Source organism: Rattus rattus, chromosome 2 (assembly GCF_011064425.1).
Source record: "Rattus rattus isolate New Zealand chromosome 2, Rrattus_CSIRO_v1, whole genome shotgun sequence".
Classification (NCBI taxonomy): Eukaryota; Metazoa; Chordata; class Mammalia; order Rodentia; family Muridae; genus Rattus; species Rattus rattus.
Window position 1 is genome coordinate 70,623,282 of NC_046155.1, and position 23,852 is coordinate 70,647,133.

A 23,852-nucleotide genomic window follows, 5' to 3' on the forward strand; every position below is an offset into this window, starting at 1 on the left:
CAAGTTCTGTCCCAATTGTTTGAATTCTGCCCCAATTGTTTGCAAGGTATATAATCCTGAGTTTGCTCAGGGTTGTCTCCCCTTGAAATGGGAGAATCCTGACATGTCGAAATAATTAAACTCCTCTTGCTTTTACATCAATTGCTGCCTCAGTTAGTCTCATCCAAGAGGTCCTGGAAGAGGTTCAATTCGAGCCTCACACAAGGATATAGCAGCCACCTAGGTCTATCATAATTAGGTCCCAGCTCTCAGAAGCTTCAGCCAGTGAGGAATCCAAGGAAGTGTCACATTTATTAATTCCCAGAATATCAATCAGGTACTGTTACATTTCTTTTATAAGGAGCTCAAATACTTGGGTGAGATGTTAGGATCTAATCAGGCTCAACAGGCAAATTCCCTGAGGCCTCCTATACTCTCATTAGCATCTGCAAATAAGGTTTTTTAGTTTTCTTCAATTCCTTTACATACATGTATACATGTAAACCCAAACAATTAAATGATTACTTCTTTACTGTAACTTTAAAAATGCTAATAGACTATTAAAATTGGTTAAACCTAAAGCTTAAGTCACAAATTGAACCCCACACATCAACAGTGGAAGACTTCAACACCCCACTCACCAGTGGACATTAACTGTCAAGAAACTTAACTGAGAAATAATGGAACAGATGTTATAACCCAAATAGACCTAACAGATACCTACAGAACATTTCACCCCAACACAAAAGTATATACCTTCTTCTCATCACCTCATAGAACCTTCTATAACATTGACTATATCCTCTGTCACAAAGCAAGTCTCAATAGATATAAGAAAATTGAAATGCCCTGTATCTTATTTTGGGTGGAAAGAGTTTATTTCAGTCATTCCATCATCAAGGGAATCCAAGATAGGAACTCAAGGTAAGCACTTGAAGTAGAAGCCATAAAGGAATGCTGCTAACCCCCGTATCGTATCAGACCACCATGGATTAAAGCTGGAGTTCAACAACAACAGAAACAACAGAAAGCCCACAACTCATGGAAACTAAACAATTCTCTACTCAATTATCACTGAGTCAAGTAAGAAATAAAGAAAGAAATTAAGGACCCTCTAGAATTTAATGAAAATTAATGCACACCATACCCAAACTTACAGGACACAATGAAATCAGTGCTGAGGAAAGGTAATAGCATTAAGTGTCTTCATAAAGAAATTAGTGAGATCTTGTGATATCAACTTATCACCTGAAAACTCAAGAACAAAAGGAAGCAAAACACAGCCAAGGGGAATAGACTGCAGGGAATAAACTCAGGGCTTACATCAATGAAATAGAAACAAAGAATCAATGAAACAAAGAGTTGGTTCCTGAGGAAATAAAAAAAAATCATTAGCTCTTACTTCAAAAACCTGTACCCTACTGAATTGGAAAATATAAAAAAATGGATGCTTTTCTTGATAGAAATTACTTACCAAAGCTAAATCAAGATCAGGTAAACAAGCTAAATAATCCTATAATCCCTAAGGAAATAGAAGTCATTAAAAGTCTTCTCACTAGGAGAATGTCAGGGCAGGGAGTCAGGAAGGAGTGGGTGGATGGGTGGGGGGATCACCCTCATAGAAGAAGGGAAAAGGGGGATGGGATAGGAAGTTTATGGATGGGAAAGGGGATAACATTTGAAATGTAAATTTAAAATATCCAATAAAAATGGATCTTGAAAACAAACAAAAACAAACAAACAAAAAAGATACTATAATGTGAAAAGGGATAGGAGCTAATGTAAGTAAGAAGTTGGGGGTGGAGGGTGGAGTGGGGTGGAGTTGGGTGGGATGGGGCAAAAAAAAGTCTCCTCCCTAAAGAGCCCAGAGCAAAGAATTCTACCAGACTTTCAAAGAAGAGTTTATACCAATACTTCTCAAACTATTGCACAAAATAGAAATAGAAGAAACTACCAAATTCATTTTATGGGGCAATGCAAGACTACTCAATAAAATATTTGCAAACAGAATCAAGAACACAGCCAAAAGATCATCCACTATGATAAAGTAGGCTTCATTCAAGAGATGCAGGGATGGCTTAACACATGAAAATCCATCAATGTAATCTACCCATATAAACAAAGTGAAAGAAAAAATATATAATCATCTCATTAGACACTGAAAAGCCTTTGACAAAATCCAATACTCATTCATGATTTAAAAAAAAGTCTTGGAGACATCAGGGATATGAGGCACATAGCTATATACATAGTAAAAGGCAATATCATTTATTTATCTGTTTGTTTATTATATAGCTAAAAGAATTATTAATATAGCTAAAACAATCCTGTACAACAAAATAACTTCTGGAGGCATCACAACCCCTGATTTCAAGCTGTACTAGAAGCAATAGTAATAAAAGCTCATTGGTATTAAAAACAGACAGGTTGATCAATGGAATCAAATTGAAGATCCAGAAGTAAATCTACACACCTATGGATACTTGCTTTTTTTTTTTTTTTAACAAAGAAGCCAAAATTATACAATGGAAAAAAGGAAACATCTTCAACAAATAGTGCTGGTCTAACTGGATATTGGCATGTAGAAGAATGCAAATAGATCCATATCTAGCACCAGATACACTAAATCTGATAGAAGAGAAAGTGGGAAATTGGCACAGGAGAAAACTTCCTGAAGAGATCCCCAGTAGCTCATGCACTAAAATCAACAATTAATACATGCGACCTCATTAAACTGAAAACCTTCTGTAAGGCAAAGGACATCATCAATAGAACAAAACAGCAGCCTTCAGAATGGGAAAAAAATCTTTACCAACCCCGCACATGACAGAGGGCTGATTTGAAATATACAAAGAACTCAAGACATCAGATATCAACAAACCAAATAATCCAATTAAAAATGGTGCACAGAGCTAAACAGAATTCTCAGCAGAAGAATCTCTAAAGCTGAGAAGCACTTAAGAAATGTTCACCTACCTTAACCATCAGGGGAGTGCAAATAACAATGACTCTGGCGTTCTATCTTACACCTGTCAAATAGCTAATAACAAAAAACTCAAGTGACAGCACATGCTGGTAAGAGTGTGGAGCAAGGGGAAGGAACACTTTTTCATTGCTGGTGAAAGTGCAACTTGTACAACCACTTTGGAAATCAATTTGGTGTTTTCTCAGAAAGTTGGGACTAGTTTTACCTCAAGACCCAGCTCTACTACTTCTGGGCATATACCCAAGAGATTCTCCATCATGCCACATGGACATCTGCTTACCTATGTTCAGCAATGCTCAGCTCAACGATGCAGCAGAATATTTGCCACAGCCAGAATCTGGAAACAACCCAGATGTCCTTCAACCAAAGAATGGATGAAGAAAATGTGGTACATTTGCACAATGGAGTATTACCCAGCTATTAAAAACAATGACATCATGAAATTTGCAGGCAAATGGATGGAACTAGAAAAGATCATCCTGAATGAGGTCACCCAGACCCAGAAGGACAAACATGGTATGTACTCACTTAAATGGATATTAGCCAAAAAAATAGGTAAAGGATAACCGTACTACAATCCACAGACCCAAAGAAACTAAATAAAAAGGAAGGCTCATGGGATGAGGCATGTGAATCTCACTGAAGAGGGAAAATAGAATAGACATCTTGGGTGGAGGAAGAGACTGGATGATTGGGGTGGGAAGAGTAGGGATTAGGGGTGAGGAGAATGGAGGGAGAGAGTACTAGGAGAGAGGATTGGAATTGAGGGTGTACATCTCTGGGATGAGCTAGAAAACTAGGGCAATGAAGTCTCCCAAGAATCCATGAGAGTGACCCTAGCTAAGACTCCTAGCAATGGGGATATGGAGCTTGAACTGGCCATCTCTTGTAAGTAGGCGAGACTTCCAATGGAGGGATTAGGATACCGACCCAGCCGTAATACTTTGGACCTGTAATTTGTCTACAAGATGTGCAGGGCTAAAGATGGCACACAAATTGAGTGAGTGGTCAACCAACGACTGGTCCAGCTAGAGACCAACGCCACGAGAGGTAGCCTACCCTGACACTGCTAACGATATTCTACTATACTTGTAGACAGGAGCCTAGCATAGCTGTCACCAGAGAGGCTTCACCCAGCAAAAAAAAGTGATGAAAGTGATGCAGAGACCCACAGCCAAACATTAAGTGCAACTTGGGGGATCCTGTGTAAGAGGAAGAGGAAGGAATATCAGAGCCATAGCGGTCAAGGACACTATAAGAATATCCACAGAATCAACAAACCTGGGCCCACAGGTCTCACAGAGACTGAACTGCCAACCAAGGAGCCTGCATGGGACTGACCTAGGCTTTCTGCACATATGTTACAGTCATGTAGTTTGGTCTTCATATGGGTCTCCTAACAGTGGGAACAGGGCCTGTCTCTGACTCTGTTGCCTGCCTTTGGGATCTTTTCATCTGACTGGATAGGAGAGGAAGTGCTTACTGCAACTTGGTATGCCAGGATTGGTTGACATCCATGGAGGCCTGCCCTTTCCTGAAGAGAAACAGAGGAGTGGATGGGATTGGGAGGGGGGGGAGAGAGACTGGGAGGAGAGGGAAAACTGCTCAGGATATAAAATAAATAAGTAATTAAACAATAGCTAAACCCTCAAATAAATTGCTTAAGGCTGGTTAGATAGAAAAAGGAACTATCATGTGTTAATTTTCATTAACTGGCACACATGGTTCTGTGAAAAACTTGAGGAGAGATTTTGGGGCTGCTTCTGAAATTTGGCAGGAATTTGATATCAGGCTGGGACAATTAAGTAGGTTCAAGGCAAATACAGCTGAGGAATGTATTATATTCCTTGTATCTGGATCATCCTAATAAACTCCTAAACATGGTGACCACAAGACTTTGTTTGTTGCCTTGATTTTTGCTCTGCTTGTTCCTTGACTACTTTATTTATGCTTTGTTTGTCCCTGACTACTTTGTTTATGCTTTAAGGACTGATCATATGTATGTACCCAGAATGATATAAAAGCATACTGGAAAAATTAAACTCCCCTTCAGACTCAGAAATGGCAGGGGTCATGCTATAGTGTTGTCTAATTGTCGTTTTCTTTTTAATCCTCACTCCTGCCCTGGAGAACCTGTTGACTGACTGAGCTGGCTTGATCAAAAACTGATTTTAATATTAGAATGCCCAGAATCAGCTGATGGTTGTGGATGTCCGGGGTTGGGGGGCAGGGCATCTCTGTCCTGCCTTGAGTATTCTGTCACAGGGGTAAAATAGTTTCCAAGTCACTCCTGTCATCTTGTTAAACATCAGCAAGGTGAAGCTGCTGGTTGTCACATGATCTCTGACATTTGGTCCCTTACTCAGCTACTTCTTCACTTTGCATTTTCTCAAACTCAAGAGGGTGCTGCTATGGAAAGGTGACAAAAGTATCAACCTGTGCTTGAGTCTCAGGCACTTTTTAGAGCATTGTTGATCTTTGTCAAGGTCGCTTGGATATTAATTCAGCCCTAAGTGATTTTTTTCCAGTGCACCAAGCTCCCTCAATTGTTTATAAACAACTAAACTTAAACATTCCCATGTGATTTATTCAGCCAATCTCAGCATTTACATAAGAAGTATAGATGACTTAAGAAGTAAGAAGTATAGTGTGACGGGGTGGTGTGTAGAATGGCTATAAACTCTTTTCCCCCTGGGGTGACTCATCCAAGACAGACCATTGTGATACATGACAAGATGGCTTGCACGAAGGTACCATTTCACATCCATTTGAAGGGGATAATGGTATGGATGCCACATGTCAAACTTGGCTTAACTGCAAACTTGTTCAGCCTACAACCATCTAAAAGGAGAAGCCTCGATTTAAAAAGGTGGCCTAAGTAGGATTATCTTGTCTGTGGGTGTTGTCTAGATTGTTACAATTTGATAGAAACGAAGCCAACCCCTGTGGGAGGAACCACTCCAAGAGCAGGTGGCTCTGGGACTTCTAAGCCAGTTTGGGCCAGGCAGCAGACAACCTTGATTTCTGTTTCAGGATCCAGGACCTCCTGCCCTGCCTGCCTTCAGTGATCAGTCAGAACCTGTACACTGGAATAAACTAGCTTCTCCCCTTAGTTGCTTTTGATCAAAATGTTTTCTCACAGCCACAGAAAGGGACCTAGAACCCAGTGCAGCACCAAGGTCTTAGTGCACTTATTAACAAAGGGACATCCTCAGGACAAAGGGACAGCCACAGAGCAAAACCACTAACCTGATGGCTTCGATGACTCGGGATCGGGATCTATTACTGGAGTGGGCTCTGGTGACATGTCAGCACCTGTGGGAGAAGGAAATTAGCGTGAGGGGCCGAGTGATGTTTATATTGTGACCCTGAGTAACATCTGATTTAACGTCTGTTAAATCGTATTGAGAAGATGCAACAACATTGACATCCAGGAAGTTACAGCCTCACACCGATGCAGACAATGCTGGACCTTCATGAACTGGGTCAGAGCTCATAAATTATTTGGAGACAATCGATATTTCCTAAATGGCATTTGCAAACAGCAATCAAGAGCTCTTGATAGAACTCGTTTGAAGCAATATACGTCCCATTGCCAGAATATCCCACTCTCTGCCTAAATGGATGCATCTCTTTAACTATAACTAGCATCTCCTCTACTCTCGTAGTCCAGGTAGATCTAGTATAAGTTTACAAAATGAGTTACCTCAAGCAAACAAGCTGAGAATTAGACCAACCCGGGAGCGTGTGTGATGCTGCTGCAACCCCAGACTCTGCAATTGGAACAGAAACCAGAGTCACCAGCCCTGAGACTGCTTAGAGCGTATGAGGGAGATACCATAGAGGCCAAACTTAGGCAATGCACCATGTCTACCAGGATTCACAGCAACTGTAACCCTCACTGGATGGTGGCAACTCAAAAAGAACCACCCATGTTGGAAAACTGCTCCCAAATTCTTGAATATTTATGGTGACTTGATTCATACTAATGAAAATCAACAAATTTGACCTGCGTAAATTATGAGCAGATAAATTTTGGCATGCCCATATGATGAGACAGGGCTTAGAAATAAAAAAAAATTAGAATAATAAAGACATAATTATTAATATAAGACAATATTATCAATATAAAGGATAGGTATCAGGAATTGCTTGGACGACTCATTAAGTGTTACACAAATAAAGAATTCCAGCACAGCAGGGTGTGGTAGTGCAAGTTCTTAAGGCCCAGACAGGCAGATCCCTATTAAGGTATAATCTACCTACAGTAAAATGTACCAGCCTGTAAAGACCAGCCGGCTATGTACAGAGTTCCAGACCAGCCAGGGATATGTAGTGAAAACCTGACTCAAAACAAACAAATAAACAAACAAAAACCCAGAGAATGTACAAAGTGTGATGATGTGATATAGTATCTTTGGTCTTCCATAAGAACAGCAATCACTCTTAATCCCTGAGCCATCTCTCCTGCCACAAATACTATATATCTTAAATATGGTAACTATTAAGTTCACGGAAGCACATGGTAAATTTCACTGTAGGTAGATAATACCTCATTAGAGCTGACTTAAGATGAAAAATAACTGACTTCATGTAAATGTTCAATGTAAATGGGCTGAACGTAGGGGGCATAGACACAGAAGACAGGTAGGAAAAGTCTGCTGTTACCCAAAATGGAAGGGTGGTGAAGGCTTGGATCTAAACAGTGGCTGTGACACGAAAAGGAGGCCATGATTGGAAGCCTCAGTGCCACTTGAATCCATAAAGTGTCTACTCAAAGGCTCATGTGTTAAAGTCTGATTGCTTGGCTGATGGGCTTTTGAGAAGCAGTTGTGTCGTCAGAAGTTTAATTTCCTGGTGGGTAAATCTATTGATGAATTCAGAGCCGAGTGGACCATGAGGAGCTAGAACCTAGTTAATGGTGATAACTCATTGGAGGTGTTTCATCGAAAGGTATCCATGTCCCTGCTTCTGTACAGTCGGGATCTTTTCTTCTTAGACACACTGAGGTGAGCAGTTATGCTCTGCTACTGTGATGTCCTGCCTCTTACTACAGGTCCCAAAGCAAGGGAGCCTGTCCACCTTGAGCCCGAATAAAGCCTTCCACTCTTATCTATTTTCTGAGTCACTTCATCATCATAGCAACAAGAAAGTGTCCAACACAGTAGCTACCAATTAAGCACTGCATATGCATAGTGATGAAACATGTATGATGAAACAGACACAAGCCACAACATTTGATTTACTGGGGAGACTCCTTTTAGAGGGTGGGGATGATGACGATGAAGATAGCTTTGATGATAATAGTGATGAAGGTAACAATGATGAGGGTGATATTTCTGTGTCTATTTGTAAGGATGGAAATATTCTGTTTTAATTATGTTTTGAGATAGGGATTTCCAGAGTGTGGCCCCAAGAGTAGCCTCATAAACACTCTCAGTAGGAAAGCTCTGGTGGTTTGAATGAAAATGTCCCTGTATATGCTCATATAGTAGAATGTTTCACCACCAGGGAGTGAAACTGTTTGAGAAGGATTAGAAGGCATGGCCTGGCTAATGTGGGTGTGGCTTTGTTAGAGGAAGCGGACTTTGAGGCTTTGAGGCCAGAGCCAGTGAACCTTTCTCTGTCTGCTGCCTCTAGATCAGGATGCAAAACTCTAAATATTGCTCCAGCATCACATCTGTCTGCTTCCCTCCATGATGATGACCATGTACTAACCCTCTAAAACTGTAAGAGTTGCCTGGGTCACAGTGCCTCTTCACAGCAGTAGAACAGTAACCAAGACACAAATCATTGGATCTATCCTAAACCTGCTGAGAAACACTGAGGGTAGGACCCAGTGACCCATGGTTTAGTAGGTCTTCCTTGTGATTCTGATGTCCCATGAAGTTTTAAAGATGCTGCAGTACAATAAGAGGATGGGGGTTGGGGTTGAAATGGCCTCATGCTATTTCTGAGTGGGTGAGATACTCTGATATCATATACATACAAAATACTTCAATTGCTGCCGTCCATTGACAGACTTCAAAGTAATTATTTCTGATCTAATGTCTCTGGAAAACAGTCATTTATCCCCACTTAAGCACGTGATGAGATGCGTGTGCATATTGCTGCCATTAGAGAGCAGCAAGAGAAGGTATCAGGTCTTCCAGGAGCAAGTCACTGACCATTCAGCTGGGTAGAGCCCTTGGAATACAAAAAGAACCCCTTACCAGAGAAGATGGCTCTGGTGCCATCCATCAGTGTATGAACAAGCTGCTGTGGGCACATGGGACCAAGTGGCTCTCTGTACAATTCAGTACATGTCATCTCTCTGACAGGTTCTCCCCAAATCCCTGGCTGAAGAGAGAGTGAGGGGAACCCGTATGGCAGGACTGCACATGAGCTGCCTACACATGGCCTGTGTCTCAGGCAGGTCCTAGTCATCATCACACACAGACCATACGGGTGCTCTAGTGGGAAACTTTACCCACCCAGATCATCCTTTGGAGCCATTTGTCAGCCTCAGCCAAGAACAGGCCTCTGCAGATAAAAATCTCAAATGGAAAGTTTCCATTGAACTTGCCTACTTGCCCCAATTACCAGCCAGAGTGAGTGCCTCCTCTAGCACCTGTGCTGTGTAAGAGCACTGAGGGCAGACAGCATACACTCGTAATTTCACCAGACGTGTTCCTTAGTCACCAAGCAACTAAGTTAGGTGATGGAGCAGTGGTCGCTCATCAAAGGTGCTTTACACTGACAGTAACTTGTAATAGCTCTCTCTCTCTCTCTCTCTCTCTCTCTCTCATCACTTTGTCTTAAAAAACTGTCTTTAAAAAATTTATGATATAAATATATCTCCTGTATGGCTATAGGTCCATCCATTTCACAATGATCATATTGCTGAAGAAAATCAACTCTGCTCCCACCCTCAGCTTTCCTCAATTACCAGCAGCTACTCAGACAGGTTGGAACTTCACAAGCCCCTCTCCCATCCACACTGGGCTGTGCCTGGCTTGATCTTATTCAGGTCTTGTGCAAGCATTCAAATCTGCTGAGCCCATGTGTGCATAGTATTGTCACATCCAACAACTAGTGTTTTGTGTTATCTACTACCTTTGACTCTTACAGTCTTTATGTTCCCTCTTCTACACAATCACTGAATTTTATGTGGAGGAAGTGCAATATTCTCTACACACTGACAGTTGTGGGTCTCTATTGTTACCCACTATAAAAGGAAGCTTCTTTGGTGAGGATTTGAAGATATACTAACATATAGGTATGACGGCAAGAACTTAGGAGACAGTTTATATTATTAATGTTAATAATGGTGGTGGTGGTGGTGGTGGTGGTGGTGGTAGTGGTAGTAGTAGTAGTAGTAGTAGTAGTAGTAGTAGTAGTAACAGTTTTTCCCCTAGGACCTATGACATAGACAGCCCCATGTCTTTTGTTTGTTTGTTTGCCTATCAATTGTTCTAGGTATGAGTTCTCCCTTGTGGATAGGCATTAAGTCAATTCAGAACATGGTTGGTTACATCTGTAACCTTTGTGCCATTACTGCATCAGCAGGCATACATATCTGGCCATGACAATTATTATTGTAGCTCACAGAATTAACACCTATGTATGACTTTCGATTACTTTTTTCTTCCATTAGCATGCTGAGTATCTTCCAGAACTATGAAAAGGAAGTAGAAGCTTTCCCTTTAAATGATTCATTTCTTGGTAAAACTGGAACTAATAATACAAAACATAGACACTAATAATGTCTCAATAATGGCACAGAGTTTTTGTGTGTGTGTGTGTGTGTGTGTGTGTGTGTCTGAACTTTACAACACTTCCCTAGAAGAGCAAGAATATAAAGGTTACAGGGGCCAAAGTCCTCTGGGAGGATCAACTAATCAGCCAGGTCTGGAGAATGGTGAGTCCTCTCACTGTGGTGCTTTCTCCTGTGCTTCAGCAACCGGATAGTTGACCACCCACCTCCACCCAGCTTCTTCTGGTGATCCCCAGCTGTGGGTCATAGGAAGTTTTCTTACCATTGAGGCTGAGCCTGGGCACATGTGCTCTTCGACTGCCAGGTACTGGGTCAGCCACAGGTAGAACTGGAAAAATATGGAAATGGGAGTTCAGAGCCGAAGGTCTTTTCTTAAAACAAACACACAACACATCAGAAAGAGGCTCAGCTAGCAGCTGGCAAGTAGCTACAACTTGATCTTGCCTTCACCCATGGACTCTGATGGATTAACTGATGGATTTTTCAATGAGACCTGAGCCAAGTTCAGAAGGCTGACAGAAGTTACCCAGCAAGAGCCTGCTGGCCTAAATGCTCTCCTCCTTGTCACCCTGAAGAGACTCCAAGTTCTACATTTGCTGTTAATAAGGTCAGAAATTGAACAACTGGACCAATGACATAAAAGTCAAGGTATCCATGAGGATACTGGTTGTCTTCATTGACCCCGGAGGACATTATACCACCTTGGCTTGACTGCTTTGCCATTCATCTAGATGGTGGGGCTGCACACAGGAGGACTGAAGGCAGAGAGGTGCTGCTCTTACCTGATACTCTTACTCGGCAACTCCTCATCATCCAATGATGGTAAAACACACACACACACACACACACACACACACACACACACACGCACGTGCGAGCACGCATGCACACACTCAAATACACTATCAGAAACAACTCGCTCCATTCATTTTCTCACACGTGAGATGTCAACACCACTCCCTGAAGAAGGAATTGTATGAACAAGGTTCCTATCATTTTACAAAATGGTTTGCTTCTGTGTCCTTCTGTCTAGCAGGAATTGGGGTCAAAAGCCAAGGTGTGTCAAGAGGGGTCAAAAGTCCCTTCTATTCACACACTCAATGTTATACTCTTTTGCTTATTCAATAAAGCCTGCTTTGGTATCTAACGTCAGCAGGCATGTGACAAGCTCTGTGTAGGACAAAAAAGAAAACGATCGGAACAGATGAAGACTCCTCCTGGTGGGTTAAGGTACACAACTCTAGGAGATACTGGGCATCACATGAGGGGGTTAAGATGTGGCACTGCAGGAGACACTGAGCATCACAATGCCCCTGTATTCCCTGGCAGTGCCTCTGCCCCATCCCTGAACACCGGGCCATTTTCTCTACAGGCCTAGAATGCTGGGCATGGCATGTGTTGTGTACCACATGCAAGTTTTGTTGTTTTAATTCATGGCTCATTGACCAACCTGATGGTGTGGTTGGGCGACTTATGTCTTCTAAACTGTGGGAAGCTAGAAGAGATATTGGAGAAACCATACAAGGAAACTGACTTAGGATATTTAATGAGGAATAGAGAGAAGAGGCTTTTTGCCTGTTTCAAGTTTCCTGGAGAAGAACTAATTACCTTTCCATTCAAAAACTGTAAAAGCACTTGTTGGGGGTATGTTGTGTGAGACCGTGTCTCAGTCCTTACTAACCCACCTAAGGCATTCTCTGATTGGCTTTAATAAAAATGTGAAGGCCAATTAGCTGGGCAGGAAGTACCCAATAACACAGAATGTTAATCATATTAATTTACACAGCCTTGATGATACTCTGCTGTGCATGAAGACACTGGGTTTTCTGTGGTTCTATTTACACGAAATATTCAGACTAGGCAAATCAAAGCATAGCGGAAGGAAAGCAAGCTGGTGGATGGCATTGTTTAGGGAGTGGCTGAGGCTTGTATCGGGGAATGGCACTTCACCTGTTTATCTATCTCAGAACAGAGGAACTCCATTAAACCAGGCCACACCATCAGGCACCCGCTGTGCACTAGGCTCTACACTAAATGCTCTGCTTACTAGATCCAAGAACTTTGATGCCTTCCTCCTCTTAAGATCAAGACAAAGCTGGGTGACTGCGGCATAGGAATTGGGACCTGCCTACCCTGAGCTGCCCCCAAACATAAACATCGATAAAGGGGCTGGAGAGAGGGTTCTGTGGGTGAGAGCTTATAGAGATCCTACCCTCCACACAGCGGGTCAGGTAGGGTCTTTGGGAGCCGACAAGAATCAGAGGAACTTGCATCCTTAGGGAAGAGCACCCACTCTTGTAGCTGTGAGGCACACTTAGAAGGGAAGGAGGAGACTGTCACCTGCACTGAGTTAGGGTTGGATCTCCCAGGCACCAAGACCAGGAGAAATAACTTTGTTATTTTTAGACACTCATCTTGTATTTTGTTTTAGCATCGAACAGACAAAGAGACATTCTGAGGTGAAGTTCTTCTCATCCTATCGTCATGTGTCCTTGCTGTTCACCCTGGAGCTTCTTGTCACTAGGGCTCACAGCAAATGAGGGGTTTGGGGGCATCTCCAAGAGAAGTAAGACTCTTCCTTCACCTGTTCAGTATCTGGGGTTCCCTTCTTCCCAGAGTCTGGAGCTCCCAGGTGGTTTTGGAGGACCATGTCCAATTTTGGGACATGGATGCCTTTTAACCCCACAGTCTAGACTCCCCCTGAGGTATCTGTCCTGTAAGTGGCAGCCCAGACCACAGTCCCTCTGGTTGGGCCTCATTGCCTTCCCACTCTCTGGGCCACCATTATAAACTTTAGAAGGTCACATGCACACCCATACCTGCCCCTTCCAGCCCCACCTCCCACAGCAGGTACCTTCCTCTCTGCCCTGCTTTCTACCTTCCCCGGCGTCTTCTAGAAGGAAGCTGATCTCTTTCCCTAAAATAGAAGTCCTGCTTGTTAACTTGTGAAGCTAACTTCATGCATATTTGATTATCTAGGTCATGCTGGTTCTCTCTCTCTGTCTCTCTCTCTCTGTCTCTCTCTCTCTCTCTCTCTCTCTGTCTGTCTGTCTGTCTGTCTGTCTGTCTGTCTCTCTCTCTCTCTCTGTGTGTGTGTGTGTGTGTGTGTGTGTGTGTGTGTGTGTGTGTGTAGAAGAAGATTAAGGTCCTGCAGCCAAGAAACATCATCAGGAAACAAGTGGATCCATACTGGCTGTTAGAGTAATAAGAGTTAACAGTGAGGACAGACTGAGGTCTGTGGACAGAACAGGTGATGAGCATGTGAAATTAGCAGAGGGGCCTGAGTGAGAACATTCAGGATCCATCTGCTCAGTGATGAACCCCTTGATCCTAACTCTTCTTATCTCAAAAGGATCCTCTGAGTTTTTGAACAGACAGTGTGCCTGGCCCATATGCTTGTGGGGTTTGTAGTTCAAGGTGCTTTGGAGACCACAGTCTTAGGACTGTGCTCAGACTGTTGGTGTTATCACTTCATGGGACAAATTTGGGCATGAGACTCATCAGCTGGAAAGAAGACTAAAGAGGTGTCTCATGTTGGGAAACAGCCACCTACCAAAGAAAACATACCAAAAGCATTTGAGCCCATGGATGAAAAGTCATTAGGTAATGCTATCTAATGGAATTAGTCAGGAGCCACAAATCCAGTTTAAAATTTCTGATAACCACAGTTGAAAAAAGTAAAGGAAGAATTTATTTTGAATAATCTTATATAACTTAACATATTTAAAGCATTATCATTTAAATATGTGATTAATATAAAAGATTTCTTTTTATAGTACTCTTTTAAATTTTTTTGTATGTGTGTGAGTCTATGTCTGTGTGCTAGTGTATATGTGTGTGTTTGTGTGTATGTGTATGTGTGTATATGTGTATGTGTGTTTGTGTGTGTGTGATATGCATGTGTATGTGTGTGTATGTGTGTGTGTTTGTGTGTGTGTGTGTGTGTGTGTGATATGCACGTGTGTGTATAAAAGGCCAGAGGTGTCCTGCTCTGTCACTCTACTTTATTCCTGTGGACTGGATCTCCCACTGACCATAGGGGATAATGACAGCCAGCAACTCCCAGAGATCCTGCTATCTCTGTCCCCCCAGCCCTAACTCTGGAGTCATATAGACATGTATGCAGCTACTGATGTAGGTGCTGGGGGTCTGAATTCAGCTCCTGATGTTTACATAGAATATGCTTGTACCCATTGAGCCAGCTCCCTAGACCCTAAGTAATTTTTTAGAAAGTAACTTCATTGAGTTATAATCAATATGCTAAAAACCTGAGCTGGATTTCAGTGTTTGCAGACTGATAAATTTGGATTCAAACTACATCTGTGACAGGAAGCATTACCATAATCAAGAGAATGAATCTGTCTCCTGCCTCCAAGTTTCCTCATGTCCCATATATGTGTGTAGCAAGAATGCTTAATGAGATATGCCCCCTTCACGGATCTTAAGTGCACAATCCTGTGTTAACTTCCTGTAGTTCTCTAAATTGCACTCATGTTGCTACAGAAGCTTTAAGCCCTCTGGACATCAGTGTTCCATTTCCCCAAGTCTTCAAAAGACCCAGTGTGTTCTTGGTGTACACAGCACACCTCAGACCCACTAGCTGTGTTTCCAGCACTTGGGAGCCAAATGAATTCTGCAGAAGGCTACTCTTCGCCTGCCTTGCCACACTATGACATATGCAATTACACTATTGAAATGCAAGTTGCTTCAGATAATGAGAGAACATCAAATATTATAACGATAAATGAGGTTTGACTGTAATGGTAACTCCTGCCCACTCTGACCAGGAAGAGGTGTGCATGGAACTCACCAGGTTGGGAAAAATGACATTTTCCTATTCATATCTCCCCCCAACCCTGACACTAGCCATATGCCCTACTTTATTTCTTAAGTTCCAAGCCTATGAAGTGACTCTTTGGTAATTTCTCTATCTTTAGCATAGGTGCATCTGTTCATTTTGTGCTTTTCATTTGGGAAATGAGAACCCCTGAGTTCCAATGTTCTTGGAACATAGATAACATTACAGTAAAATCACAGACGGTCAAAGATGAAGTGAAGCTGGCCAGGGTTGAGTCCAGACTAACTCAGTCCCATTTCCTCAAATCACAAGACCTCAGGTGAAGCATTATTGGTAGCTGGTGGTTGTAAAACCTTTTCCCATCACCATAGACAACTGAGAAACCACAGTAAATCCAGTGATGGTGTTGATGGGGTCTTACCTGATGCAAGGGAACTTGGGGCAAGCTTAGAAGATGGCTGAGTGGAGATGGCAGCAGGCAGAACTGGAGTAAAACAGTATTTAATAGCAAGTATTTATGCTGATTCAAGGGCAGGTGGCATTCTGGGCTCCCTGTGGCTTCACATGGTATAGCTTTCTTCAACTCTGAAGTGCCCACCACATAAGAGATAAAAATACTATCCACTTCTTATCCCCTGAGTTCTGCCCTCTAGATCCAATCAATGTTCCCTATCCTGTCTCTGCCACCCTTGAAGTCCTAGTGAAGGTATTAGATGTTCTTCAGTGATGATTGTATTCTCTTTAAGAATTGGTCTGATGGCATAGACCTTCATAATCCCTTATTTGCTTCTTATGTGTATTTTACTCAGTGTTTCATTACTGGAGGTTTTGTTAGTAGGAATTGTACTGTCTGTAAGTGTCGCACTATCTGTAGGTGCTGTACTCATGTCTGTAGTTGTCACTCTACCTGTAGGTGTCTCTTTGCCTCTAGGTTTGTATTAATGTGTAGATGCAGCAGTGTTCAGGGCTATCAAACTATCTGTTGTCACATTGTTGATTATTAACAGAGAATCACCTGGGATATGGACATGTGAGGTATTAACACAATTGCAATAATTGAGATGGGAAGACCTGCCCACTGTGGGGGTACCATTCCCTAGGCTAGGATCCTGAACTGTGTAAGTGAGTAAAGGGAGCTGAGCAGTAACATGAGGTCATCACTCTCTGCTTCCTGATTATTGATGTGATGTAACCAGCTGCTCTAAGCTCCTGCCTCCTTGATCCCCCCACCCCATGATGAACTACACTGTGAACAGTGATCTAGAAAAAATCCTTTCTCCATTAAATTGCTTCTGTCAGAGTATTGTATCACAGCAACACAAAGGAAACTGGAAAATGTTTCTACCTTGAGGAATTATACCTCAAATCTGTGATCCAAAAGAAACCCCTCTTCTTTCCTGTGTCAGCCATTCTGCCACAGTGATGAGGAACACTAACCCAGAAATGACTCTTCCTTTTCAAGACCTTTCAGAATAAAAACAGTCTGGATGACACCTTGCTATTGGCTAAGTGAAAACCAATTTGGATTTAGGAACTCTAGAACTATAAGGTAAAAGAACCCCTCTTCTCCCCCCTCCAAAAAAAACCAAAAAAGTTACTACACTGGTTAAGCCATCAAACTATGACAGTTTTTAATAGATGTCATAGCAAACTCAAACAATAGGCTAACACGTGAGAAAATGACTCTTCCTCCAAAGAAAATTTAAAACATGTCATTTACCAAAATTGATGCATTTGTACATCTCCAGAGCAACTGGTCAATTAATTAATTAATTAATTATAAGATGTATATAATGAAAGCATTTTCTAATGGTTTCTAAAGTAAAAGTAAGGTAAGGTCTTTCTAGGCAGTTAGTGAATCTATGCAGTGACACCCTGGAGGTCTTTCCTACACAAACTCGATTTCCAGGGCAGGTTAAGGTGAATCTCTCAGGGACACAGCTGACCACCTACTATTCATCTTCTCTTCTGGATTTAGATGGGCAAACAGATGTGCCCAGGGGAAGCAGCAACAACAACAATGATGATAATAAATCACTTACCTGATAATATGGTGGCTGGATTTCCATTGCCTGGTGGTACAAATAAATCAAGATATGTCTTATTAAACTCAATCGAATGATTTTTTTACAGGCTGTATTTATTAGTCTAATGTGATAGGTCTGAAATACAAAATAGGAAATCAATTCTCAGTGAAATGCAGGCTGTGGGGATTAGCAGAGTCTGAGAATATTTTCTGAGTTGATTGCTTTGAAGATTTTCTAGGGTAAAGTCTTAACGTATGGCTCTTTGGAATAACTGAGAGTAAGCCTGTCACCACCAGAACTCAGGGACACTTGTCCATCCTCAACTAGGCACAAAGAGGAGGGTGACATGTCCATAACTGAGATATATTCCCAGCTCATGCTTCCCTCAGAGCTGAGTGGACTCTCAGTGGACAACTCCATTAATCTTTTCTATACATGATCAATTATTCCAAAGAATGTTATTATATTATATTACACATCATAACATATTGTATTATGATAATTTAATTGTAGAAAATGATATATAATGCATCATAATTATTGTATATGCCAGATTATTATATACTAATGTTGAGTTATGATGTAGTTACATCCCAAAAAAGACCATAAATCAAAATATCTTGGGCTAAAATATCCTAAGTGAAAAGCTTTGCGTAGTGGTGTGTGCTTGTCACCCAACTCAGGGGAAGCAAAGTCAAGCAGATCTCCGAGGTTTGCTAGCTTGCTAGCTGAGCCTACTAGGGGAGCTCCAAACCAATAAGAAACCCTCTTTCAAAAGCAAAGTGGATGATACTTTGAGGAAGGACATCTAGGGTTGTCTTCCACATGCATGTGGCCAAACATACATGTCCATATACACACACATACACATGTGTACTACTCATAAGAACATACACATAACTCCACAAAACATGACAAATACATTTAATGTAAGTAATCCACCAAACATCAAACTTTAGCAACAAAGGACCCAGCAGATACTGGTTGTTTTGTATGCTATCAGATGGCTGATTGGCTGCTGCGATTCATTGTGGCTGCTCAGTATAAGGAAAAATGACTGTATTGCATGCCGCTGACCTGAGGAAAGATAAAATTTAAAATACAAAGCACCAAAGCATGTTTTCTGTTTAATGCATGCTGCTTTCTTACAATCATGAAGTCAAGAACACAGGTCAAGGCATCATAAGTAGAGACCATTTGTATATAACTATATATAAATATATGTACATATATATGTATATCTAAAACTATATAATGTATAATAATTATATATTTACATATTGCTACAAATTTCAAATAATTGGTAGTAAAATGTGTGTGTGTGTGTATATGTGTGTGTGTGTGTGTGTGTGTGTGTGTGTGTGTATACAGCAAAACCAGAAAATTAGAAATATAAGGAAATAAAAAAAAACTACACAATGTCCAACTGGCCCTGAGCTAATTATTGGAGTTAACTGCTTAAACTCTGAGCCTCCTGACATTGAAAGAGTAATGGCAATCCTGCATAATGGGTAGCTCTGCCCTTGGTAAGTAGTGTTTGCCGAGAGGAGGTTGTCCCTTTGGTTGTTGGTTCGGGACATATATTAGAACGCTGTGCATAAGCCTATCTCTTTTCATTCCATAGGTATCTACAGAGGAGCTGTCTTGTCTTGATTCTCAGATAAAGAGAAGACAGTCTTTCTCAACAACTCCCCACCCTGGGGAGAGGGGAGAAGAACAGGATGGGCAAAGGATTAAAGCAAAAATACAAAGACCATCTTAGATGGGAGGGAAACAGGCAGATCCTATAGAATGTGACTGACAGGAAGTGTTTGCATTGTGTGTTCAATGTGTTCAATTCTCTCTGTGGGAGTGGTAATTTATCTGAGACATGATGAGGAGGAATCTGGGGAAATGTGAAGGGAAAAAGAATGTTTGGAACTGAAGGAAGAACTGGGGCAGGTCCTAGATCAATACCACCTTGTCTATTAGGGGCTAAACAAAGGGTCAGAGGCAAATCTAATGCAGGATAAAGTGTTTCCTCAGTGGTAAGAGTCATGCATGGGAGCCTTTGAGTGACATTTAATCTAATGCCAGCACCTGAAGATCTTGAGTTCAGCTTGGGAGGCATAGATATTCATTCTAAGTTCCAGGCCAGCCTGACTTTGTGTGCGAGTGCATGCACCCATGCAGACACACACACAGGAGTGAAGGGCCCAATGGAACAACATTTGGGAGATTCTGAGCATGGAGAAGTAAACCAATTTACAATTTATGGCAGGATGGTAACAGGTAGGTGGTTGCTTGGAGCACTGTTGCCACTCAGAAAGATGACAAGACAGGAGGATGGTGATCTTGGGGTTGAGAGTTGCTGAAGAGTGTAGCATACACCTTAAAAGTAGAGACAGTATTTTCTGAGGTTATTAGTTAAGTAGGATGAAGAAGAAGGAGAAACAAGGAGGGTCTCCAATTCTTCTGCTTAGGGACACTGAGCAGGGAGACTGAGTACCTGCAGCATCAGCTCTCCACCAAAGCCGAGCTACACACACCATCCAACTGACTTCCCCAGCTCCCCTGACTAGCTAGTGATGTCATTCAGGGAAATTGGATTAATTTTCTGATTCTGTTTTATTATCAATAAAATGGGTATTTAAAAAGTACCTAACTTGCAGTCTCCATCTGCACCCAGAGTTGGGGATGGCCCACAGTCCTGGGACACAAATCTTGCTTGCAGAGAGCTGGTCTGCCAAAGGCTCTCTCACTCCTAAGCCCTCAGGTGGGACTCCACTTTCTCTCCATTGACTGTCCAAGGAGAGACCTTCTGGAAGCAGATAGGGTTGGATGGGACCCTTCTGGTCTCCATCTGCACCCAGAGCTGGGGCTATCCCACAGCCCCTGGACACAAAACCTGCCAGGCAGAGAGCTAGTCTGCCAGGAGTGCTCTCCCTCCTAAGTGCACAGCCCACAGGTGGGACCCAACTTTTTCTCCACTGACTATCCAAAGAGAGACCATCTAGGAGTGCACAGGGCTCAGGAGGCACAGGATGGCCTAGGACAGGACCCTTTAGCCTCCATCTGCACCCAGAGCTGGGGCTGTCCCACAGCTCTCAGACCCAAAACTTTCCCTAAGAGAGCTGGTCTCCCAGGCGCGCTCTCACTCCTAAGATCACAGGCTCACAGGCCTACAGGAGGGACAAGCTCCCATCAGAGACAGAAAGACCAACTAACATCAGAGATAATCAGATGTTGAGAGGCAAGCACAAGAACCTAAGCAACAGAAACCAAGACTACTTGGCATCATCAGAACTCAGTTCTCCCACCACAGCAAATACTGGATATCCCAACACACCAGAAAAGCAATATTTGGATTTAAAACCACATCTCATGATGGTGATAGAGGACTTTAAGAAGGACATAAATAACTCCATTAAAGAAATACAGGAGAACACAGGTAAACAGGTAGAAACCCTTAAAGAAGAAACCCCAAAATCCCTTAAATAATTACAGGAAAACACAACCAAACAGGTGAAGGAACTGAAAAAAAAATACATTCAGGATCTAAAAATGAAAATAGAAACAATAAAGAAATCACAAAGGGAGACAAGCCTGGAGATAGAAAACCTAGGAAAGAGATCAGGAGTCCTAGATGCAAGCATCACCAACAGAATACAAGAGATAGAAGAGATAATCTTAGGGGCAGAAGATATCATAGAAAACATTGACACAACAGTCAAAGAAAATGCAAAAAAGCAAAACTCTCCTAACCCAAAATATCCAGGAAATCCAGGACAGAGTGAGAAGACCAAACCTAGAGAAAGAGATGCCCACGAACATACAAGGAGCATATAGAACTCAAAACAGACTGGACCAGAAAAGGAATTCCTTCTGTCACATAATAGTCAAAACACAAAATATACAAAACAAAGAAAGAATATTAAAAGTAGTAAGGGGAAAGGTCAAGTAACATAAAAAGGCAGACCTATCAGAATTACACCAGACTTCCCAATAGAGAATATGAAAGCTAGAAGATCCTGGACAGATGTCATACAGACCCTAAGAGAACACAAATGCCAGCCCAGGCTACAATATCCAGCAAAACTCTCAATGAACATAGAGGGAGAAACCAAGATATTCCATGACAAAACCAAATTTACACAATATATTTCCACAAATTCAGACCTATAAAGGATAATAGATGGAAAACTCCAATGCACAGAGGGAAACTACAGCATAGAAAAAGCAAGAAACTAATCTATTTACAATAAATCCAAAAGAAGATAGTCACACAAACATAATTCTACCTCTAACAACAAAACAACAGGAAACAATCACTATCCCTTAATATCTCTTAACATCAATGAAATCAATTCCCCAATCAAAAGATATATAGACTAACAGACTGGATACATAAACAGGACCCAGAATTTTGCTGCATACAGGAAACACACCTTAGTGACAAAACAGACACTACCTAAGAGGCTAGGAAAAAATTTTCTGAGCAAATGGTCCCAAGAAACAAACAGGAGCAGCCACTATAATATCAAATAAAATTGACTTTCAACCAAAAGTTAACAAAGAAGATGAGGAAGGACACATCATATTCATCAAAGGAAAAATCTACCAAGATGAACTCTCATCCCAAACATATATGCTCTAAATGCAAGGGCACCAACATTCATAAAAGAAACTTTACTAAAGCTCAAAACATACATTGCACAACACACAATAATAGTAGGAGACTTCAACATACCACTGTCATCAATGAACAGATCATGAAAACATAAACTAAAGAGAGACACTGTGAAACTAACAGAAGTTATGAACCAAAATGGATTTAACAAACATCTATAGAATGGTTTCATCCTAAAACAAAAGAATATACCTTCTTCTCAGCACCTCATGGTATCTTCTCAAAAATCGACAATATAATTGATCACAAAACAGACCTCAAGAGATAAAATTGAAATAATTTCATGCATCCTATCAGATCACTCTGGAGTAAGGCTGCTCTTCAATAACAATAAAAACAACAGAAAGTCCACATACACATGAAAGCAGAACAATGCTCTACTCAATGACAACTTGGTCAAGGAAGAAATAAAGAAAGAAACTAAAGACTGTTTAGAATTTAATGAAAATTAAGGCACAAGATACCCAAACTTATGGGATACAATGAAAGCTAAGAGGAAAACTCATAGCTCTAGTGCCTGCAAAAAGAAGTTGGAGAGAGAATACACTAACAGCTTGACAGCATACCTCAAAACTCTAGAACAAAAAGAAGCAAATTCACCCGAGAGGAATAGATAGCCAAAAATAATCAAACTCAGAGCTGAAATCAACCAAGTAGAAACAAAAAGAACTATACAAAGAATCAACAAAACCAGGAACTGGTTCTTTGAGAAAATCAACAACACAGATAAACCCTTAGCCAGACAAACCAGAGGGCAGAGAGACAATATCCAAATTAACAAAATCAGAAATGAAAAGGGAGACATAACAACAGAAACTGAGGAAATTCAAAAAATTATCAGATCCTACTACAAAAGCCTTCAACAAAACTGGAGAATCTGAATGAAATGGACAATTTTCTAGAGAGATACCAGGTACCAAAGTTAAATCAGGATCAGATAAACCATCTAAACAGTTCCGTAACCCCTAAAGAAATAGAAGTAGTCATTCAAAGTCTCCCAACCAAAAAAATCCAAGGACCACATGGGTTTCGTGAAGAATTCTATCAGACCTTCAAAGAAGACCTAATACCAATACTGTCCAAACTATTCCACAAAATAGAAACAGAAGGAACACTACCCAATTTGTTCTTTGAAGCAACAATTACACTTATACCTACACCACACAAAGACCCTACAAAAAAGAACTTCAGACCATTTCACTCAAGAATACTGATGCAAAAATACTCAATAAAATTCTTGCAAACTGAATCCAAGAAGACATCAAAACGATCATTCGCCATGGTCAAGTAGGCCTCATCCCAGTGATGCAAGGTGGTTCAATATACAGAAATCTGTTAACATACTCCACTATATAAATAAACTCAAGGAAAAAAATCACATGATCATTTCATTAGATGCTGAGAAAACATTTGACAAAATTCAACATACCATCATAAAAGTCTTGGAAAGACCAGGAATTTAAGACCCATACCAAAACATAGTAAAAGCAATATACAGCAAACCAGTAGCCAACATCAAACTAAATGGAGAGAAACTTGAAATAATCCCACTAAAATCAGGGACTAGACAAGGCTGCCCACTCTCTCCCTACTTATTCAATATAGTTCTTGAAGTTCTAGCCAGAGCAATCAGACAA

General features: G+C 41.3%; 1 protein-coding gene across 1 annotated transcript in view; it reads right to left on the minus strand.

Annotated features, from left to right (window-relative positions):
* Positions 1-23,852, minus strand: part of LOC116893115 (deleted in malignant brain tumors 1 protein-like) — a 125,592-nt gene that overhangs the window by 84,284 nt on the left and 17,456 nt on the right. The window contains exons 4-7 of the mRNA XM_032895053.1: positions 17,562-17,591; positions 15,941-16,003; positions 10,984-11,049; positions 6,215-6,280 (exon numbers count right to left, since the gene is read on the minus strand). Of these exons, the coding sequence (XP_032750944.1) occupies positions 6,215-6,280; positions 10,984-11,049; positions 15,941-16,003; positions 17,562-17,591 (225 nt within the window). The remainder of the gene's footprint in view (positions 1-6,214; positions 6,281-10,983; positions 11,050-15,940; positions 16,004-17,561; positions 17,592-23,852) is intronic.